At 42.0% G+C, this 16,496-nt stretch overlaps 2 protein-coding genes across 3 annotated transcripts in view; both read right to left on the reverse strand.

The window, feature by feature from the left end:
• Positions 1-8,825, reverse strand: part of LOC117897485 (TLD domain-containing protein 2) — an 81,726-nt gene extending 72,901 nt beyond the window's left edge. For both annotated transcript variants that reach the window (XM_034806366.1, XM_034806361.1), the window contains exon 1: positions 8,682-8,825. The gene's annotated coding sequence lies outside the window, so the exon portion shown is untranslated. The remainder of the gene's footprint in view (positions 1-8,681) is intronic.
• Positions 8,826-15,299: 6,474 nt separating this feature from the next.
• LOC117898086 (stromal cell-derived factor 2) lies at positions 15,300-16,388 on the reverse strand. The gene is made up of 2 exons (XM_034807266.1): positions 16,204-16,388; positions 15,300-16,083 (listed from the first exon to the last, which is right to left on the reverse strand). The coding sequence occupies exons 1-2, from the start codon at positions 16,262-16,264 to the stop codon at positions 15,494-15,496; spliced, it is 651 nt and encodes a 216-aa protein (XP_034663157.1). The 5' UTR covers positions 16,265-16,388; the 3' UTR covers positions 15,300-15,493.
• Positions 16,389-16,496: the final 108 nt, after the last annotated feature.

A 16,496-nucleotide genomic window follows, 5' to 3' on the forward strand; every position in this document is an offset into this window, starting at 1 on the left:
GAGCAGCAAAGCAGCCGCACATAAAAGGATTTCAACTGTCTCTACTTTAATCTCACACTCAGACCCTCACACGCTCTTTCGGATTGTTATGCACATTGCAAAGGGGTTCAATGGATTTGATGGGATGACGGCACTAACATTTTCCATATAAATGGGATGAAACTTATGATTTTAAAGGCCATAGCATCCAAGCTCATCCGCCCATTATGAATTGCCAAGAGCATTCCATCGATCTTCTATTAAAATAACCCCACACCGGATAGGGTATCATTCGCTGCGACTCTTTATCCTACGAATGTTTTGTCTTCCTTTTTCGTTATGAGTAGTTTTTCTTTCTGCCGGCGGAATGTCTGTTGCTTTACCCTTCGACGTAATGGGGCACCATTCCCTCTGCTCTCCGCTCTTCTGCTCTTCTCTTTACTGCTCTTTCTTTTTCTGTTCTCTCTGTGTGCTTTTGTGCCCCACAATGTTGTTGTTGCTGCTGCTGCTGCTGGTGCATTCTGTTGGAGGCTGTGCCAGAGGGAGGTGGGGCCCAGCAATGGCATAAAATGAGCAACGAGGCACATTTAATACTTGCACTTGAAGCGCACTCTGTAAAGGCTGCACAGTGGTTGTGATGCAAATAAATAATTATTTCGTTTGGGTATTTAATAATGATTTCATTAGAAGGAGCTTTAGACTTCGGCACACGCTCCTCTCGCTCCAGAAGTTCCTGCTCTGACAATTAGTATCCTTCGGTGTTTTTTTACCACTGTGCCTGCATTGCTGCCGCCTGTCTGTGCGCAAGTGAATGTGTAGCCCAGAGCGGCCATGAGCATTTCAAGTTCTCGCTTGTTCATGTATGCGTGCCCCACTGTATGTGTGGTGGTGTGGGTTGAGTAATGACTGCCCTCAGACTTAGACAGAGAGGAAGGGAGAGACGGCGACAGGGCGTGAGCATTGAAAACGCGTTCCAATGTCCTTACACAGACAGTCCTTACGCTGGTTCGTTGCAGTTTTTGAAGGCTATGCACTTAGGCGAGGTCATAAATATGCGACTCAAATGTTATGTAAAGCCCCTTGTGGGCTTTAATTGTGGCCAACGCACACATGCACATGCACACTCTCGTGTGCCCATGGAGAGGACATTTGCATAGAGAACCGCGTTCAGCTTCCGCATACGCATCCTTTGGCGCCCCGTTTGGACTTCCTTTTCGCTCGGGCTTTTTGCATTCATTCATAATTGCAGGATGCATTTTGTTTTAGTTCTTTTCTCTCTCTCTCTTTTGGCCTGACTTTTGTAGCCTTTTCACCTCCCACCATCCTGTATCCTTTTTCCTGCTCTCTCTCATTCTCTTTCGCAGTGGCTATGCAAACATCAAGGATATCCTTGAGTTGGCACTGAACAAATATTTGCCTTTTGCTCAGTTCGCTTTTAAAATATAGGGTACTCGCAGAGTCTAAGGGTTCATTGTGTTTCGGGCAACTGTTACGCTTAAGTAACAGGTAGAAGGAGGCGTCTTGCAGTAACTTAACTCTTAGATCTCTGAAAGAGGTGAGTATGTCTTGGACACTCCAGATGGTACTTATTTATTTTTAGTTTTACTTAATAAATCCAACAGTTGGATATCTGTCTGGTCGTAACACTCCACCCCGCCTTTTTTTCATAGTTTTGTTTTCAGCGCTTTCCTTTTTCCGTTTCTCGTTTTGCATTTTCCCTCGCATACAAAAATGTTCAACTCTCATTTGCCTTAATTGAGTTCCCACCAGTGTTGAAAGGGGGGCGTGGCATTTAAGCAAATTTAGTTACTCTTTGTCCTGCGTGTGGATGGAGGATGTGTGTGTCCAGCAAATGCAAATTGCATTCGCATATTTTACACGCCCATCGGGGCGACCAGGGCGCATACGTAATGGAATTGACAGCGCGGAAAATCGGAAATTCTAGCCAGAAACAGAGCCCGGCCCGGAAAGGCAGAGAAATGAAAAGAGTGATGGGTGCGGGGCGGAGAGAAGGGCAGAGCAGAGGAGAGGTCGAGCAGCTGCATAAACTGAACCATGTGCAGGCCAGCACAGGACAGGACTGAACTATTCTCTTCTCTGCTCTGGTTTCAGGCAAATGTAATTTATGCCTATAATAGAGTCGAGTCCCATTCTCCTGTCATGTGGCTTTTGTTCTCACAGGACCTCTACCGACAGAGGGGGGAAGGGAAATGACACATGGATATGGGCGATCAAGCAGCTAATGCCCTGGGATTGGCTTGAATGAGTCCAGACCAAAGTGGATTCGGAATACGTTTTAGGGATTACTCGCAGCGTGGTTGGGTTTGCATTTTCAATTCAGAGTTTAATGGGGATTCCACTTGGATGAGCAGTCTATTTTCTATTGGTTTTCAAGCTATTATAGAGCAAGAGTGGTAGAAGTCATAGAAGAACTGTAAAGAAAAGTTTCGTTATTAATGTGAAACTAACTAAAAGAACCGAACCGAATTTAAATATTATTTGCTGGCTACATGTAGTTATCCCCAAGAGGTGCTCCCAAACTCCCTTCCTCCATTAGCAGCACGAATATAACTACCATCCGGCAAGAGCAGCCGCATAAATTTCATGTGGAATAGGAACAACCAAGCACCAAATTTGTACGGCTTCCGGCTGATACTATTTGCCAAGAGAATCCACAGAGGAGGAGGTGTAGGTGCGGTGTCTGACTGGGATATGACAGAAATTACATCGACACGAGCGCGGAATGTTTTGGTTTTTTCGGTTTTCATGACAAAATCAATTGGCTGGCGGCAGACTGAGCGACAAAACAAAATCAAACCAGTTAAGTTGTTACCGCGATAGAAAGAGCAAGTCAAAATACGAGACTAACAGAGAGAGAGAGAGAGGGAGATCAACATATTTGGCAGTAAACTGGGTCAATAGCTAACCAGAGGATATACCGTCATGTTGAGGGGATTAGTAGGCCAGGGAGCAGGCAATTTTGGTACACCGTTGCGTATGTGTTACTTGCCCTAAGGCTTTAGCCTTCCTCTGTTCGTTCTTCCAAGCACTTTGGCTCATTATTTAACATTACAACAAGGACCTCCATGCCTAGGGATCTACCTCGTCTAATGCCAAAGAGACAACCAACAAGGAGACTGCAGAAGGTCCTGCTCCTGCTCCTGCTCCTGCTCCTGCTCCTCCCTCTTGGCAACCACTTAATGAGAGGACAGTCCTCCGAGTGTCTTCAGAAAACTGAACAATAGAACTAATGCTTTGACATTGAGGGACTTAGACCCGATGTTGACATGGCTCTCATCCCCGCCCCACGAGCTTCGCAATTTTCATTTGCATTTCCATTTCTGCCATCTGCATGTTTGGGGGCTCTCTCTGTCAATTATTCCCCTGCATCCGTAATTGCAATTTGTACGCCCCAAAGGGAGAGGCGAGCGAGAGGACAGGTATTAGGCAATAACAAAAGCACATTACAAGTGGCTTTAATGGCAGGCTTACGGCTGAAGCTCTTCCAGCCCCCTGCACATCAGCCATACGCAGTGCTTGCCACAGTATCTGCTTAGACAGCGCATGGGTTCGGTTCGTTGGTTCGTTCGTTAGTTAGTTAGTTATGCATTGAATGCTCAAGGAATTAGCCATGGCTAGCAAAAGCTGCCAAGAGTTGTCAAGCCAAGGGACAGGAGACGACACGATACGACACAGTGTAGAGTTCTAGGGGGAACCTTCTAACTTATTTATGACACAATTCTGCTGGAATGCGAGCACAAGTATTGCCTTACAGCCAGTTGACAAGTTAATCTTTGAAGAAAATGGAGACATAATAAAAGGAATTGTGTTTGAAATAAATCAAGGTTAGAAAATTACAAGCGATGGGTAAATATGGTTGCAGGTACTACCATTTAAATATTCTCTTTGAAAGTGCTTCGGAATGGAAATCTTCAAGTTGAAAACATCTTAGATATTATAGTAGATGAAAACCACTGAGAATATTTATCATCGTTGAATCCGATTCCCAATTAGAGCCTCACAATTTCGCTTTTATTATTCGCTCTACCTAGACTCTGGCTCACACCCTGTGCTATATCATGTTTGTGGCGCTGTCTGCGTGGAGTCACCAATTTATCAACGTTTTAATTAACGTACGCATAAAAATAATTTCCTGCAGGGACCATAAAATATTACGACAAGTGGGTGGCATAGGGTGGCTGATAGTCTGTGAAAGTGGGTCTGAATGGGTCAATGCCGGGAGACAGCGGGAAGTGGGTTGGGCGGGTGCCAAGGCCACGGCACGTGCCATACAATTAAAATGAAAATGATGACAATTAAAAGCGCGATCTGTGAATGGGTTCAGTAATGGGTCAACGCAATTACACTTGAGTCTTGGCTAAAGTCCCCCAAAATCCAAGGAATAATCCTGTATGAGCGGATTCCGGCTAAGGGATACTTTAGGAAGGAGACAGAGATATATTCTGGGCATCGTATTAATGGGTAGATAAAAGATATACATTCAGATATTTGTGCAGAATTCAAAACATAAAAGAGTATGGCTTTATGGATATGGTAAACACACAGTTCTCCCCATCGCTGGTGATCCAGCGAAATTTATATTTCATGTAGTTTGATATACATAATTACATACCCTATACCCTGATAATATAGCCTATAAAAACTAATGGGTATGAAAAGTGACCCCGATGTAGCTCTTACTTGAGGGGTATGGTGAATGGGCCAAGAAGTGAAAGTTCTGCGGTTTCTTCACTGTCTTCTTCGTAACTATTAAGCAATTTTGGAATTTCACAGAACTTATGCGCATTTTGCACGCAAATGGAAGATACAAAAGCACACACACACACACGTACATATGTACACACTCAAACACTCAGACAGCACACACACACATACAGACAGACCGCGCAGCACGCCCACGCAAAGCGTTTCCGCCTTGGAAAAAGTTTGTGTTTTTTTTTTTTCGTTCTTCTTCTTTTTTAGTGAATGAACACACGGAGGCAGGCAGCGCTAACGGTAAAGCTGTGTGCTCTCCCACGCTTTCAGTCTCTCTCGCTCTCTCTCTCTCTCTCTCTGTCTCTCTAGCTCTATGGTTCTCCCTCCTCTTGTTCTCTTTCTCCATCTCTTTTGCACTTTTGTGTAGAATATGAAACATGTTTGAAAAAAACAAAACCTTGTCAAGGACAAAAGCACGCAACGCAGCCAGAAAACAGCTGAGCGGCTGTTGTGTTGTTGCCTCGTATGGAGAGCCTCTCCTCTCTCTTGCTCAAGCACTCTCTGCCGCTCTGTTAGGCAATGCGCATGCTGTTAGCTTAGCAGCTGTTAACAGACGCTGGTCTGTTAATGTGTCTGGTGCTGCTGTTAACCGAGGCATTGATTATTGCCTCGCTCATTGGCAAATAAGTACAGTGGAGCCTCTAAAAGTATAAATGAACAGCTGATCTTAAAGATTACCAGACTGAGTTCTTGAAGATCTAAAAATATATTTTCTATCCAATTAAACTTACAAAATTCTATGCCATCGGGTCGGAAAGAAATTATCTAAATAAATATTGATTTAAAATTCATTTTCGTTGGAATAAAATAAAATAAAAGAGCTTAGGGTTGTTTGGATTGTTTACTCCTGCCTATAACCTTTTTTAGTTACTCCAAAATAAACAAACGACCCATCCCTTTTACCCTATTTTGGCTGTACTTTCTCTCCGCCAAGCAAACAAAGTTACGCATTATAATTGAGTTGAAGTTTGGAGGAAGCCCCGCCATGAAGAAGGAATCCCTGTACCGAGCCGGAACATATTTTCTCTACACATAATGTCAACAAACTTTTTATTAGCTTTGACATTTTGGCCAAGTTTAATGGCCAAGCGCCCGCCCCACAGCCGGCTTACCATCCATCCTTAGCCATGGCTCTTGGCCCGGTGCACACGCCAAGGAAAATTTTTCTGTGTATACTCGCACTTTTGCTGCTGGGTTTTCCCGTTTTACGAGTGTGTGTGTGTGTGTGTGTGTGTGTCGCCAACTTTTGGGTTCGACGGATTCCAGGATGGATCAAACCTCAACCGAATGGCAGAATGACAGCATGTCAGCGTCAGAAGAGCCCCAGGAAAGCGAATCAAATCAAGTCAAACGGCGCCTTGGGCTGGGTCCTCGTTTGGGGCAACTATTGTTTTATTTGCTCACTGGCCATAAAAATGCAAAGTGTAGAGGGTCGCAAACTTTAAGCCAAATGCTTCATTAAAAGTTGGCCAGGAATGAGCATCAAATCGTTTGTCCCTAAACTGATTTTTAAAGCGGGAAGGGAGGGCTGGAACTATTTATTTTAATGGAATCCACTAAGACATCTAAGAAAAATCTGTTGGCATGGCAAATGTCTGTCAATGTCCAATGATATAAGTGCACATATGTACATAAACACAAAATGCAAAGAAATAACTTGTAGATATCTTGTCAGAAAATTGTTTAAAAAAATTTAAATATAAGAATCACTTTTATATTATATGGATAACTGAAGACAGTTTCACTTGAAGGTGCTTCGTATAGTTCAATTGCAAAAGTAATATGCACATGCATAATATATATGTACGTACATATGTATGTATGTATATACATCACATCCCAAACTGGATTCTGTAATGGAAATCTCTGTAGTATGAGTCAATGATCCCTTAAACTATCCCTCCTCTAAGCCATCAACATATTTGGGAGCATCTACCCAGCATCTTTACTAACTATAAGTCTCAGTTTTGTGCCACAAAGAGCTACAAAGTAATGCGATGGCAATGCAAGTCTCTCTTGACACTCGAAGGAAAGTGCTTCCAGCTTCGCCATACAAGCCCCTGCTCATGTCTCATTCCCTGCCGCTGACTGATGATGGCTGACCAGCAAATGGCTAAAATACTTCAAGTAGAAATCCTGCAGAAGGGAAAGCGGCAACAAGAACAATGGAAAAGGGGAGTGCAGTGGAGGGGAGCCAGAGAAGAGTAGCAAAAACCAAAGGCAATAAACAGGAAAACAAATGAAATGGCGGGCAAACTCAGGCAGCGAAAATGTGTCCTGGAAATGACGGGGACTTTGTCTTCTTCGTGGGTGGTCAGACACAGACACACACAACCAAATATACAAGGAAGAACACTTAGACACACCGATAGACACGCATACAAATGCAGAGATGAAGCATCAGCAGGATACAATGCTCGTGTACATATACGTAACAACAATGGGAACCGACAAAAAGGAAGCGTGCAGCAGGAAAAGCGGACCAGAAGTACATGCGTTTTCGAACAGAAATATAAACAGGGGAATGTGGCAGAAGTGACAAAATGTATAGAGGGGAGACAGAAGAAGTAGTAAGGAGAATGAGATTGAGAATAGGGGGAAAGAAGCAGCAAAGGAGCATCCAAGAAGGTCTCACATTTGTAGCATAAATAAAAATAAAACCCATTTGCTTTTCTAATCGAAAATAAGGCAAAACCCAAGGGAGAAGTCAAGTTTTGGTCGAGCTAAAGATTTTACATGATTATAATATATTTGTACATTTACATAATTATATATCTACATTAAAAGAGCTTTGCTTTCATATTCATATAGAATTGTATACATTCCCAAATGCTTTTCATCGCCTTCCAGTCTCATTAACTTTACCCCCTCTTAACCTAAGCATAACCTCGTTCTACCATTTAATTTCTGTCGCAAATCAATCTCTTAAAATATTCATTCAACCTGATCCCCGAGTCAATTCATTACAGTGACAGATGATAATCATTAGAGATGTCTGCGGGCGCTGCTGGACCATGCCGCAGATATATTTGTCCCAAGGCCAGAGAGACCCTTGGACTCTGCCACAAATCAATCAAACTCTTTGGGGATACAGTTTCTTGCCTTTCAGACATAAGATATTCAAGCCGGATCCGCTCTATTCACGATTCACGATGATATTGCCCATTTCGGGTCAAAGGCCAGGGCACAAAAAAGGTGGAAAGTGGCGAGAGCAGAAGAGCAAGAAAGGAGAGGCCTAAAAAGTAGGGAGAAAAAAGTGGGAAAGGCAGGACAAAAAATAAAATAACGAGTCAACTGCGTGGGTGACGGCTCAAAGGAAAAAGCAATAAAGAGACAGCAAACGAGGGAGTACGGCAGAGAGGAGACTGAACATTAGGAACAGAAAGAGAGAGAGAAAGAGAAGAAAAAGGAGAGTCAGCGTGAGCGAAGAAAGAGAAATTAACAAACTTGAGGCACAAAACAAAACACAAAATGCCAAGTGTGCGGTTATTAAATTTTGCAAGCAATTGACTTGACCAGAAGGCTGGGGTGGCCGGGTGCCATCCAGCCCTGTTGGGAAGCAGGCCAAGCCCCCACCAATAATCAATAAATGTGGTGGAAAATATAGCACGGTGGGAAATTGCTACACATGTTCCAGCTAATGGGGCAAAATGAAATGAAATTGAAACCGAAACTGAAACTGAAACTTAAAATGGAACAGACCTCGCGTCCCTAGACAAGCAAAAGTGTTGCCCGGCTTTCAAAGTCAGTTACTCGTGAAATTTAATGGGCGAGGTCAGGCATGTTAAATATAGATTATAATAATAATAATAAATAATGCATTTGCTATGCAGATATGTACAACAGTGACGGAACTTTTTCTGCCTGAATCATGGATCTATCGAAGGCTGACATTATTAGGCATTTCATTTGATTTACACACTTACATTGCTTCGAGTGGTTCTTCTTCGATTGTATTTCGTGTATGTACGATCTGTTGCTGGTTATCTTTATTATTTTACTGCTTTCTGTCAACCGCTGCGTATGCGTTCTAATATTGAGTGCAAACTATCACTTAATTGACACCAAAAACAGATTTTCCTTTCGTAGTGGAACCGAAAATTGACTAAACCGTACTTATTTTGGACGCAAATCGAAAAGTTCGGGGAGTTGCTATTCTACGAATTTGTTGCTTTTGCTGCTGCTGTTGTTTTGTACCGTTAGTCGCGCACACACACGCACACGCACACGCATGGAGGGGTACCACTCACACACTCACGCACACATTCAACGAGATTTATGTAACACACAGCTGAGCCGAAGAAAAACTTTTACAAATATTCTGAACAATTATTAAAACCGTTTGCTTGTTCACGTTTTGGTTTTTTTTTGTTTTTTTGTTACTTTTCTATGCTTTTAAGGCAGCCATTTTGTTTTTATCGGGTGTTGTGTGGTGGATGGCGGCGGGAGAAGGGGATAAAGGGTTTATGGGTCTTTTGTTTGTTTAGTTGCTGTTTTGTCTTCTATTTTTTGTTGTCTATTTTTCTCTGTTTTGCTAGATGTTTGTTGGTCTCTTGTTCGGTTCGAGTTGCACGGCTTTTGTTCTGCTTGCACAAACTTGCACGCTCTACGGTCCACGATGTACTGCGCTAACGGTATTTACGTCGGAGAACCCAAAAGTCCGCACACAGTCCCATACTAGAGAGAAGAGTGAGAATACAAAGAGAGTGAAACTGAAGGAGACCATTTCGAGAGAGTAGACACGCTCTCTATCTCTCTCTCTCTCCCTCTCGCTGTCGTGCGGCCCCTGTCACGCCTGTGGCTTTGATTTTAACAGTTTAGCAGAGCGGAATCCATTTATCGTAATGCTACATTTTTACAGTGACAAAGTTCTTTGATTTTATCAGTGCGCTAATGTGTAGGTATAAAATGGCTGCAATATTTAGCTTACAAAAATCATACATATACTTCGTAGTTCTATTTGCCTCCGTTTTCCCACTAAAATCTTCTGGAACCTGGATATTCCTTGTAATCGGTATAGTTTTGGAATGCTGTTTAGCACATTATAATGACCATTTTGTGGTTGTCTTGAAAGATTTGTTGAATTCTTAGCTTCCTTTCCACCAGAACCGTTGCCGACTGTTCGGCGTTGCTGTTATCTAACAGCGTTCTGTAAACTTCAAAAATTTCACTTTATTGTTGTTGGCTCTTTGTTGCTATTTGGCATCAAACTTTCACTATCACAATTCTATATGTAGGAACATTTCACGCTCTCTCTCTCTCTGTCTTGTTAACAGTTGGAATGCCTGCTTCAAGGTGTATTCGTATAAGGTAAGGTATTTGCCAACGATCGCACCCAAGAAATATTATTTGGCTGTTTGCTTTTTCTGTACTCAAAACCTTTGGGAGTTCAAACTTACATATGCTGTAAATAAATAATACACTATTGGAAATTGGTTGGGTGCCCTTAAATAAATGCACCTTGGTATGCCTGCCGTCCGTAGCTCCCTGTCCTCCTGCTCTCTCCTTCTCTCTGTGAACTTGCTGTTGTTGTTGGAGAGTGCGCAGGCTCCCACCGAAAGAGAGAGAGAGAGACGGCTGATGTTGTAGTTGTTGTTGGCTGGTTGTTGCCTTTTTCCACTTGGGGGCTTGTTTTCGGTTTTCAATGTTAAGTGCGTAGAAGAAACTGTATGCAAAAGAGAGAGGGAGACACCCATAGAGAGTGAGAAAGCGCAACGATAGCGATAACGACAAGTGGAGACGACAACAGAAGGACAGACAGACAGACAGAAGAGATAGAGGGGAGCGTCATGAAATGCGCGTGGAGTATTCCCCTGGCGTAGGGCGCTGGCAATGCAAAATTCTCCATGGTTCCGCCCACACACACAGACACTCACGAGTACTATGATGTAGCAAGAGGCAATGACACACAGTCACACCTACATAAGCACGAACATATTTATATGAAGACAATCAGCGCCACGCAATTATTTATTAATTACACCATAAGATTTTGTGCACTGCGCCTTACAATGCTCACAATACAATTCATTTAGTTTATATTTCTTTCTGCTAAAATAATACTCTCAAAGCGTATTTATGAGGTGTGTTGACTTTGTTGGACGGTAGGTCAATGACAGGAACGAAGGGCAATGAGTGCAGGCAATGAATTTAAGACATTTCTTAACTGATGCACGTTCTTCTGTCAGGGATTAAACCTTAATATTTAAATAATTAATTCAGGGAGCCAAGCAAGCGTGGATGCAGATTCATAAAATACACACTCGCTTCAAATCAATTATAGGGCATCTAATGCTCGTCTTGCTGTATTATAATTTCTCTTTTCTTATCATGTTTCAGCTGTGGCTGTTGTTCTTCTCCTTCCCCTTCTTCTTGTTGCCATTTGCCGTTAGGCTTCGTTGAAGTCTTTGTAAATTGCAAACAGCTGTTTGTTGGTGCTCGCTCTTCCCTTCCCTACGCAGGCATAGAACCCGTGCGTTCCCTCTCGATTTCACTCGAATGCGTGGGCTGCAGGTTGAGTGACTGCCTGACAGACAGGCTGCCTGATATAACACTCACATTTAGAACTGAATCCTGTACACGTTCGGTTGGGGAGTGCGTGTGTACGTGTGTGTTATGTAACTGTAACTGTTTATGATTGAATTTTTCGCTTCGTTTTGGCCATTAATTTTTGTGGCTGCCATGTTTCTTGGCATAGCATTGTGGCACAGCATTGCCGCCACGATAATTGAAAATTTCTGTTGCTGTTGTTCCTGTTTGCCTCTCCAGGCAGCATAGCATTGGCAGGGGCATAGCCTTGTTGCCATATTGGGGTAACGATAAGGGTCTCCGAAGATAATTTTGTCGAACGTATTTTAATTGGCTTAGGACATTTTATGTATTCAAATGTTTTCAAATGTATTCAACATGTTTCCGTTGAGTATTTTAATACAAGAATTGATGTAAAGTATTTAAAACCACAATCAAAAAATGGCTTCCAGCTCTTAGCCCAATATATTAAAAATATCAATTAGCGTAAAGCAACTTTTTAGAATACAGAAACTAACTATAAAATAGAAAAAAGCTTCTGACAGTAGCCGCCTGCCATTTCCTAGAATTTTCGACGATATGAATAATAAATGACATGCTATTTTATGGCTCAAATTTCGTGGAATAAATTGTGTATTTATATTGCATGAGTATTTTAAAGTGCATTTTTAATGGAATCATACATATGTACATACAGTTGCGAAAAAAATAATAGCACCACTACAACACATTTTGTTCTTGGACAAAAAAAAGGCAATTACTGTTGCGATTTTTTAAAATTTTTAGTTTTTTCATATAGTTAAGTATTCCCCATTAACAAACAAAGTGTTGCCTTTCTTCAAACTTTTGTCTTTATATTTTTTTTTTTAAATTTAAGAAAAAATACCACGAATATGGCGAAAAAAATAATAGCACCGTTAGCACTATTTTAAGTGAATATCCGTAATTTCGCGGAATTGACTTTGTATAAACCACGTATTTATTAGTTTTAACTAATATTTCATTGTTTCTATCATAAAAGCTAATAATAATCATTACAATAAAACGTGGAAAGCTCTGAAATGCGAAAAAGCGCGACCCCTGCAAAAAATTTATGTTTGACGTAAAAACTTACAGAGAATTTGGTCAATTGGTAGGCAGTTTCAATAAAATGATTAAAAACGCCTTCAACTATGAAGAAAAGTGTAAAACACGTGGATGAAAACGATCTATGACCCCTTTTAGGGTCAAAAGGCTGATTCGCGAGAGCAAGAAGGTTCCCTTCAAGCCTGCTATCGAGCTTAAAAAAAGAGCTTAAAATAAAAGCGACGGGCTAGAAAGTTTGGAAATATCTTAGACAACATAGCCTAAAAGCCTGATGCCCAAAAAAAATCGCACTTTTAAACGCCAGACAAATTACTAAGCACATGATGTTTGCAAGGGAGCATGCCAATTGGACACCCCTATAATGGAGCATAAATTTTAATGTCAGATGAGTAAAAAGTGTTTTATTTACTGAAAAGGGATCTCGATCATTCTTAAGACGTTCAAGGAACACCAGTACACCAAAGAAAACCATTAAAAATAAAAGGTTGAATTTAATGGTATGGGCCTGCTTCTCTTACTATGGAGTAGGGCCAATACATTGACTATAAACCATCATGGATCAGCACGTGTCCTTGAATTTCATGGAGACAGTAATGCTACCCTTTGCAGAATACGAAATTCCACTCGTATGGGTCTTTCAAACGGAAAATAGCCCCAGCATGAAAGCAAAGGACTGGTTCGGGGCCAACACTGAACGTGTTAAAGTGGCCTGCACAGTCGCCTGACATAAAACCTATCGAAAATCTGTGGTCCGACGTCCAGAAGGCAGTTGCTGATTCCAAACCAACCACTGTCGGATCACTTTGAGAACAAATTTAAGAGTCCTGGTCCAAAGCTCCCCAAAAGCTATGCCTGGACTTAGTGGATTTAATGCCAAGACGCTGCGCAGCTGATGTTGCCAAAATAGGACACTGAACTAAATCTTGAATGATAAATATTGATTTAGAATTAATAGTTCAAAAGTGTTAACTAAGAAATTCATTACTTGTTGGTCATTTTTAAATTTTAAATCCATTTTTCAAAAGTGGTGCTATTATTTTTTTCGCCTAATTTTACGAGTTTCACTAAAGTTACTTAAATAACTTAAAAGCCTAACAAAAAAGGTGCTTTTTTTTGTTGTTCCCAGATTTGTAAGAGTCTTCCCTTTCTAAAAATGTGCTTAACGTTTCCTTAAAGTTAAAAATGTGAGTTGGGCAACTATTTGAAAATTGCTTGTGGTGGTGGTGCTATTATTTTTTTCACAGCTGTATGTAAATACATATTTAATGTACGAATCGTACTTTAAGAAACAAATTTCCCTCGCCTTCCTGAAAGTATGCATCACATTTATTTCACGCTGCTTCTGCCAGCCACTCGTGCGTATACGCAATGTACACTCCACAAGAAGTGGAATGGGAGGAACGGAATGGGCAAGAAGATGCAAGCATTACACACACCATCAAGCAAGCAAGAAAACAAACAAACAAACAAAAAACAGGGAAACATTCAAACATTTTGTGTCAATCTGTCAGTCATTCAGTCACTCAAAGACCCCCTCCCTTTCGATGCCCCAATGCCCAATGTCGTGCCCGCTGATAAACAGGAATCGATAAAGAGGGCGTACGTGTTGTACACACCTACCGCCCCCGGTACCAGCCCAGTTCCCTTTCCACGCTTCTGCTTGAGTTCTGCTTATCAACGGTCACATAGGAAATACAATACGAAAAGGGATACAATGCGAAGGAGGAGGATGTGTCCTGGCTCAACAAAGGATAGCAATGGGTAGGGCAGGATGTACAGATATATGTATACACATATTTGTTATACAACACGCGTGTGTATGAGCATTTAACGCGATAAACGTAAATCAATAAACGCACCGAACGGAAATTATCAACACCTGTAAAAGATAATTGACGCGAAATTAAATTATATGTTGCCACAGCATGTGGCAATAATGATGATTCCATTAAAACACAAACCCTTTATACCCCCCACCAATAACACACTCAATGGCGCTAGTACCTGTCTCTGACAGTGCGTTACACAGGTGAATGAATGGAACATCTGTACATACTTACTCGTGAATGTCAAAACTCTTCCACTAGAGCCACAAGGGATTGGTTAATGTATTGGAAGGGTTCATCTTTAAAGAGTTAGACTGAGAAATAGCTGGAAATTGACGACATATTGGGGCGTATTTAACCTATCACTTTACCCCTAAAACATTTCCTTTTAATTGATGAGGGAATCGTGGCAGCATACAGAAATATTTCTTTCGATTCCTCATGCTTTCTAGAAGGTATCCTTGCTGCTGCTTCTTGTTTATGCAAAAATGGTTACAAGGACAACCCGATTATGGGAATCTATAAATGAATGTGTGGGTTGGGTTCTTTTGGGTTGGGTTCTCTTAACATTTGACCTTACTTAGCTCACTTAGCGCGAGGGCTGGCGGTAGAGCGCTGTGGCAGGATGAGCAGACAAAGCGTTGACAATGGCCCAAACAAAAGAAACAGAAAACAGACAAGCAGATAATGGACGTGGCAATAGTGGGGCGGAACGCAGACCAATGACAAAATGTATTTACACAGCTTACACAATGTATGGTCGGGATAAGCTCCATTGTTTTATGCATGCAAACAGAAACAATGCCGAGACGAAGGGACGAGACATTCAGAGATGCTTCGCATTCAGATTGTAGTCTCCGGAGGTATGCAGCGACAGAGTTTCGTGTCAGTTTTTGGGCATTCGTTGGACACTCAAAGCTTACCGCTAACTAGGTGTGCATTTACATTCTTTGGCCAAGACACAATGGAATTTTGTGTTGAGTGTGAAGGCTACTTTGAATCGGTTTATATTTGCACAAAAAACAAACCCAATTCCACCAGACACCAAGCACCAAGCACCTTAATTTGTACTCTTAATACATTTTTAAATAATCATAATTAAAATATGAAAGTGCTTCCCTTGATAGCATTTAAGTAAATTTAATTTGTTGGTTTTGTTGCTTGATTTGATGGTCTAATACAAATTGAACTCGTTTCGTTTTCGCGTTCGCTTCACATAAAAATTCCACTAAATTATAAATTAATGAACTAATAGTAGGATGCGGCGGCAATGGGGCAGTCACAGTCATGGGATGAGACTACAGCTCGGTGTGAGCGTATTCCTCGTGCTCGTTTTCCTTATCCTTCGGCACAATAAACAGACCCTCCGCCGTGGTCCAGCGCGTGCCATGCTGCGGCCTGTGCAGGCCTACGATCTCCATTTGGCCGGAGATGGGTCGCCCGTAGGATCGCCCCGACATGCCAAGGTACATGCCCGTGTCAATGTGCCGCAGCCGGATATGTGCATCGCGCATCCACTTATCATTCGTGCAGACCACCTCCCAGTGATCGCCGGTGTCGCCCACACCGTCCGTGCCGTAGGCGGACACCTCCTGTTCGCCAGAGAGTGGCGACGAGAAGTGATGCGAATGTAGGTTCTTTTTTGTGGTCAAATGCTCTAGGCGAATGGTGTACCCACAGGCGATGGGCTCTCCCCGTTCGCACAGTTCGTTCGACTGCGCTTTGATCATCCAATGGCTGTTGACATCCTCCTTTTGCTCCACGCCCGTCACCGACTGCTGTCCAGATCCAGAGCCATATTTAACGTCGTGTGAGTGTAGCCGGAAGGAGTAATCGGAGTTGAGAAGCTTTAGTATGGAGCCACACGTCACCACATTGCTTTGAGTAGCTATAGTCGCAGATGAAGCAAAGATAATAGATCAATAAGTTCTGCATTTTAAAGGGGCGGCGTGGCCAATCACAGAAGACCACATAAACGCCGACACTGCGGCTTCTTCACAAAACTTACCGGTGCTGCTGCTCAGGCAGCTAATCAGAGCCAGTACGGGTAGCAACAGTGTGTGCAGCATACTCCTTCCTTGTCTTTTCTCTCTTTCTGAGGTTATATATCTAAAGTAACAATTATTTTGTACAATTTTCAATTTTTTGCGTTGAACACGCAAACAAAGTTAGGGATGTAAGATATGTATCGATGTGTGAATACATCGACTAGACGCATTTAGAGATGGTGCACATGTATTGGCTAAAATCTTTGACGATGCTTCTCAAGCATTGCTATCGAATAGATTAAATCGATATCTG

Source organism: Drosophila subobscura, chromosome O (assembly GCF_008121235.1).
Source record: "Drosophila subobscura isolate 14011-0131.10 chromosome O, UCBerk_Dsub_1.0, whole genome shotgun sequence".
Taxonomy (NCBI): Eukaryota; Metazoa; Arthropoda; class Insecta; order Diptera; family Drosophilidae; genus Drosophila; species Drosophila subobscura.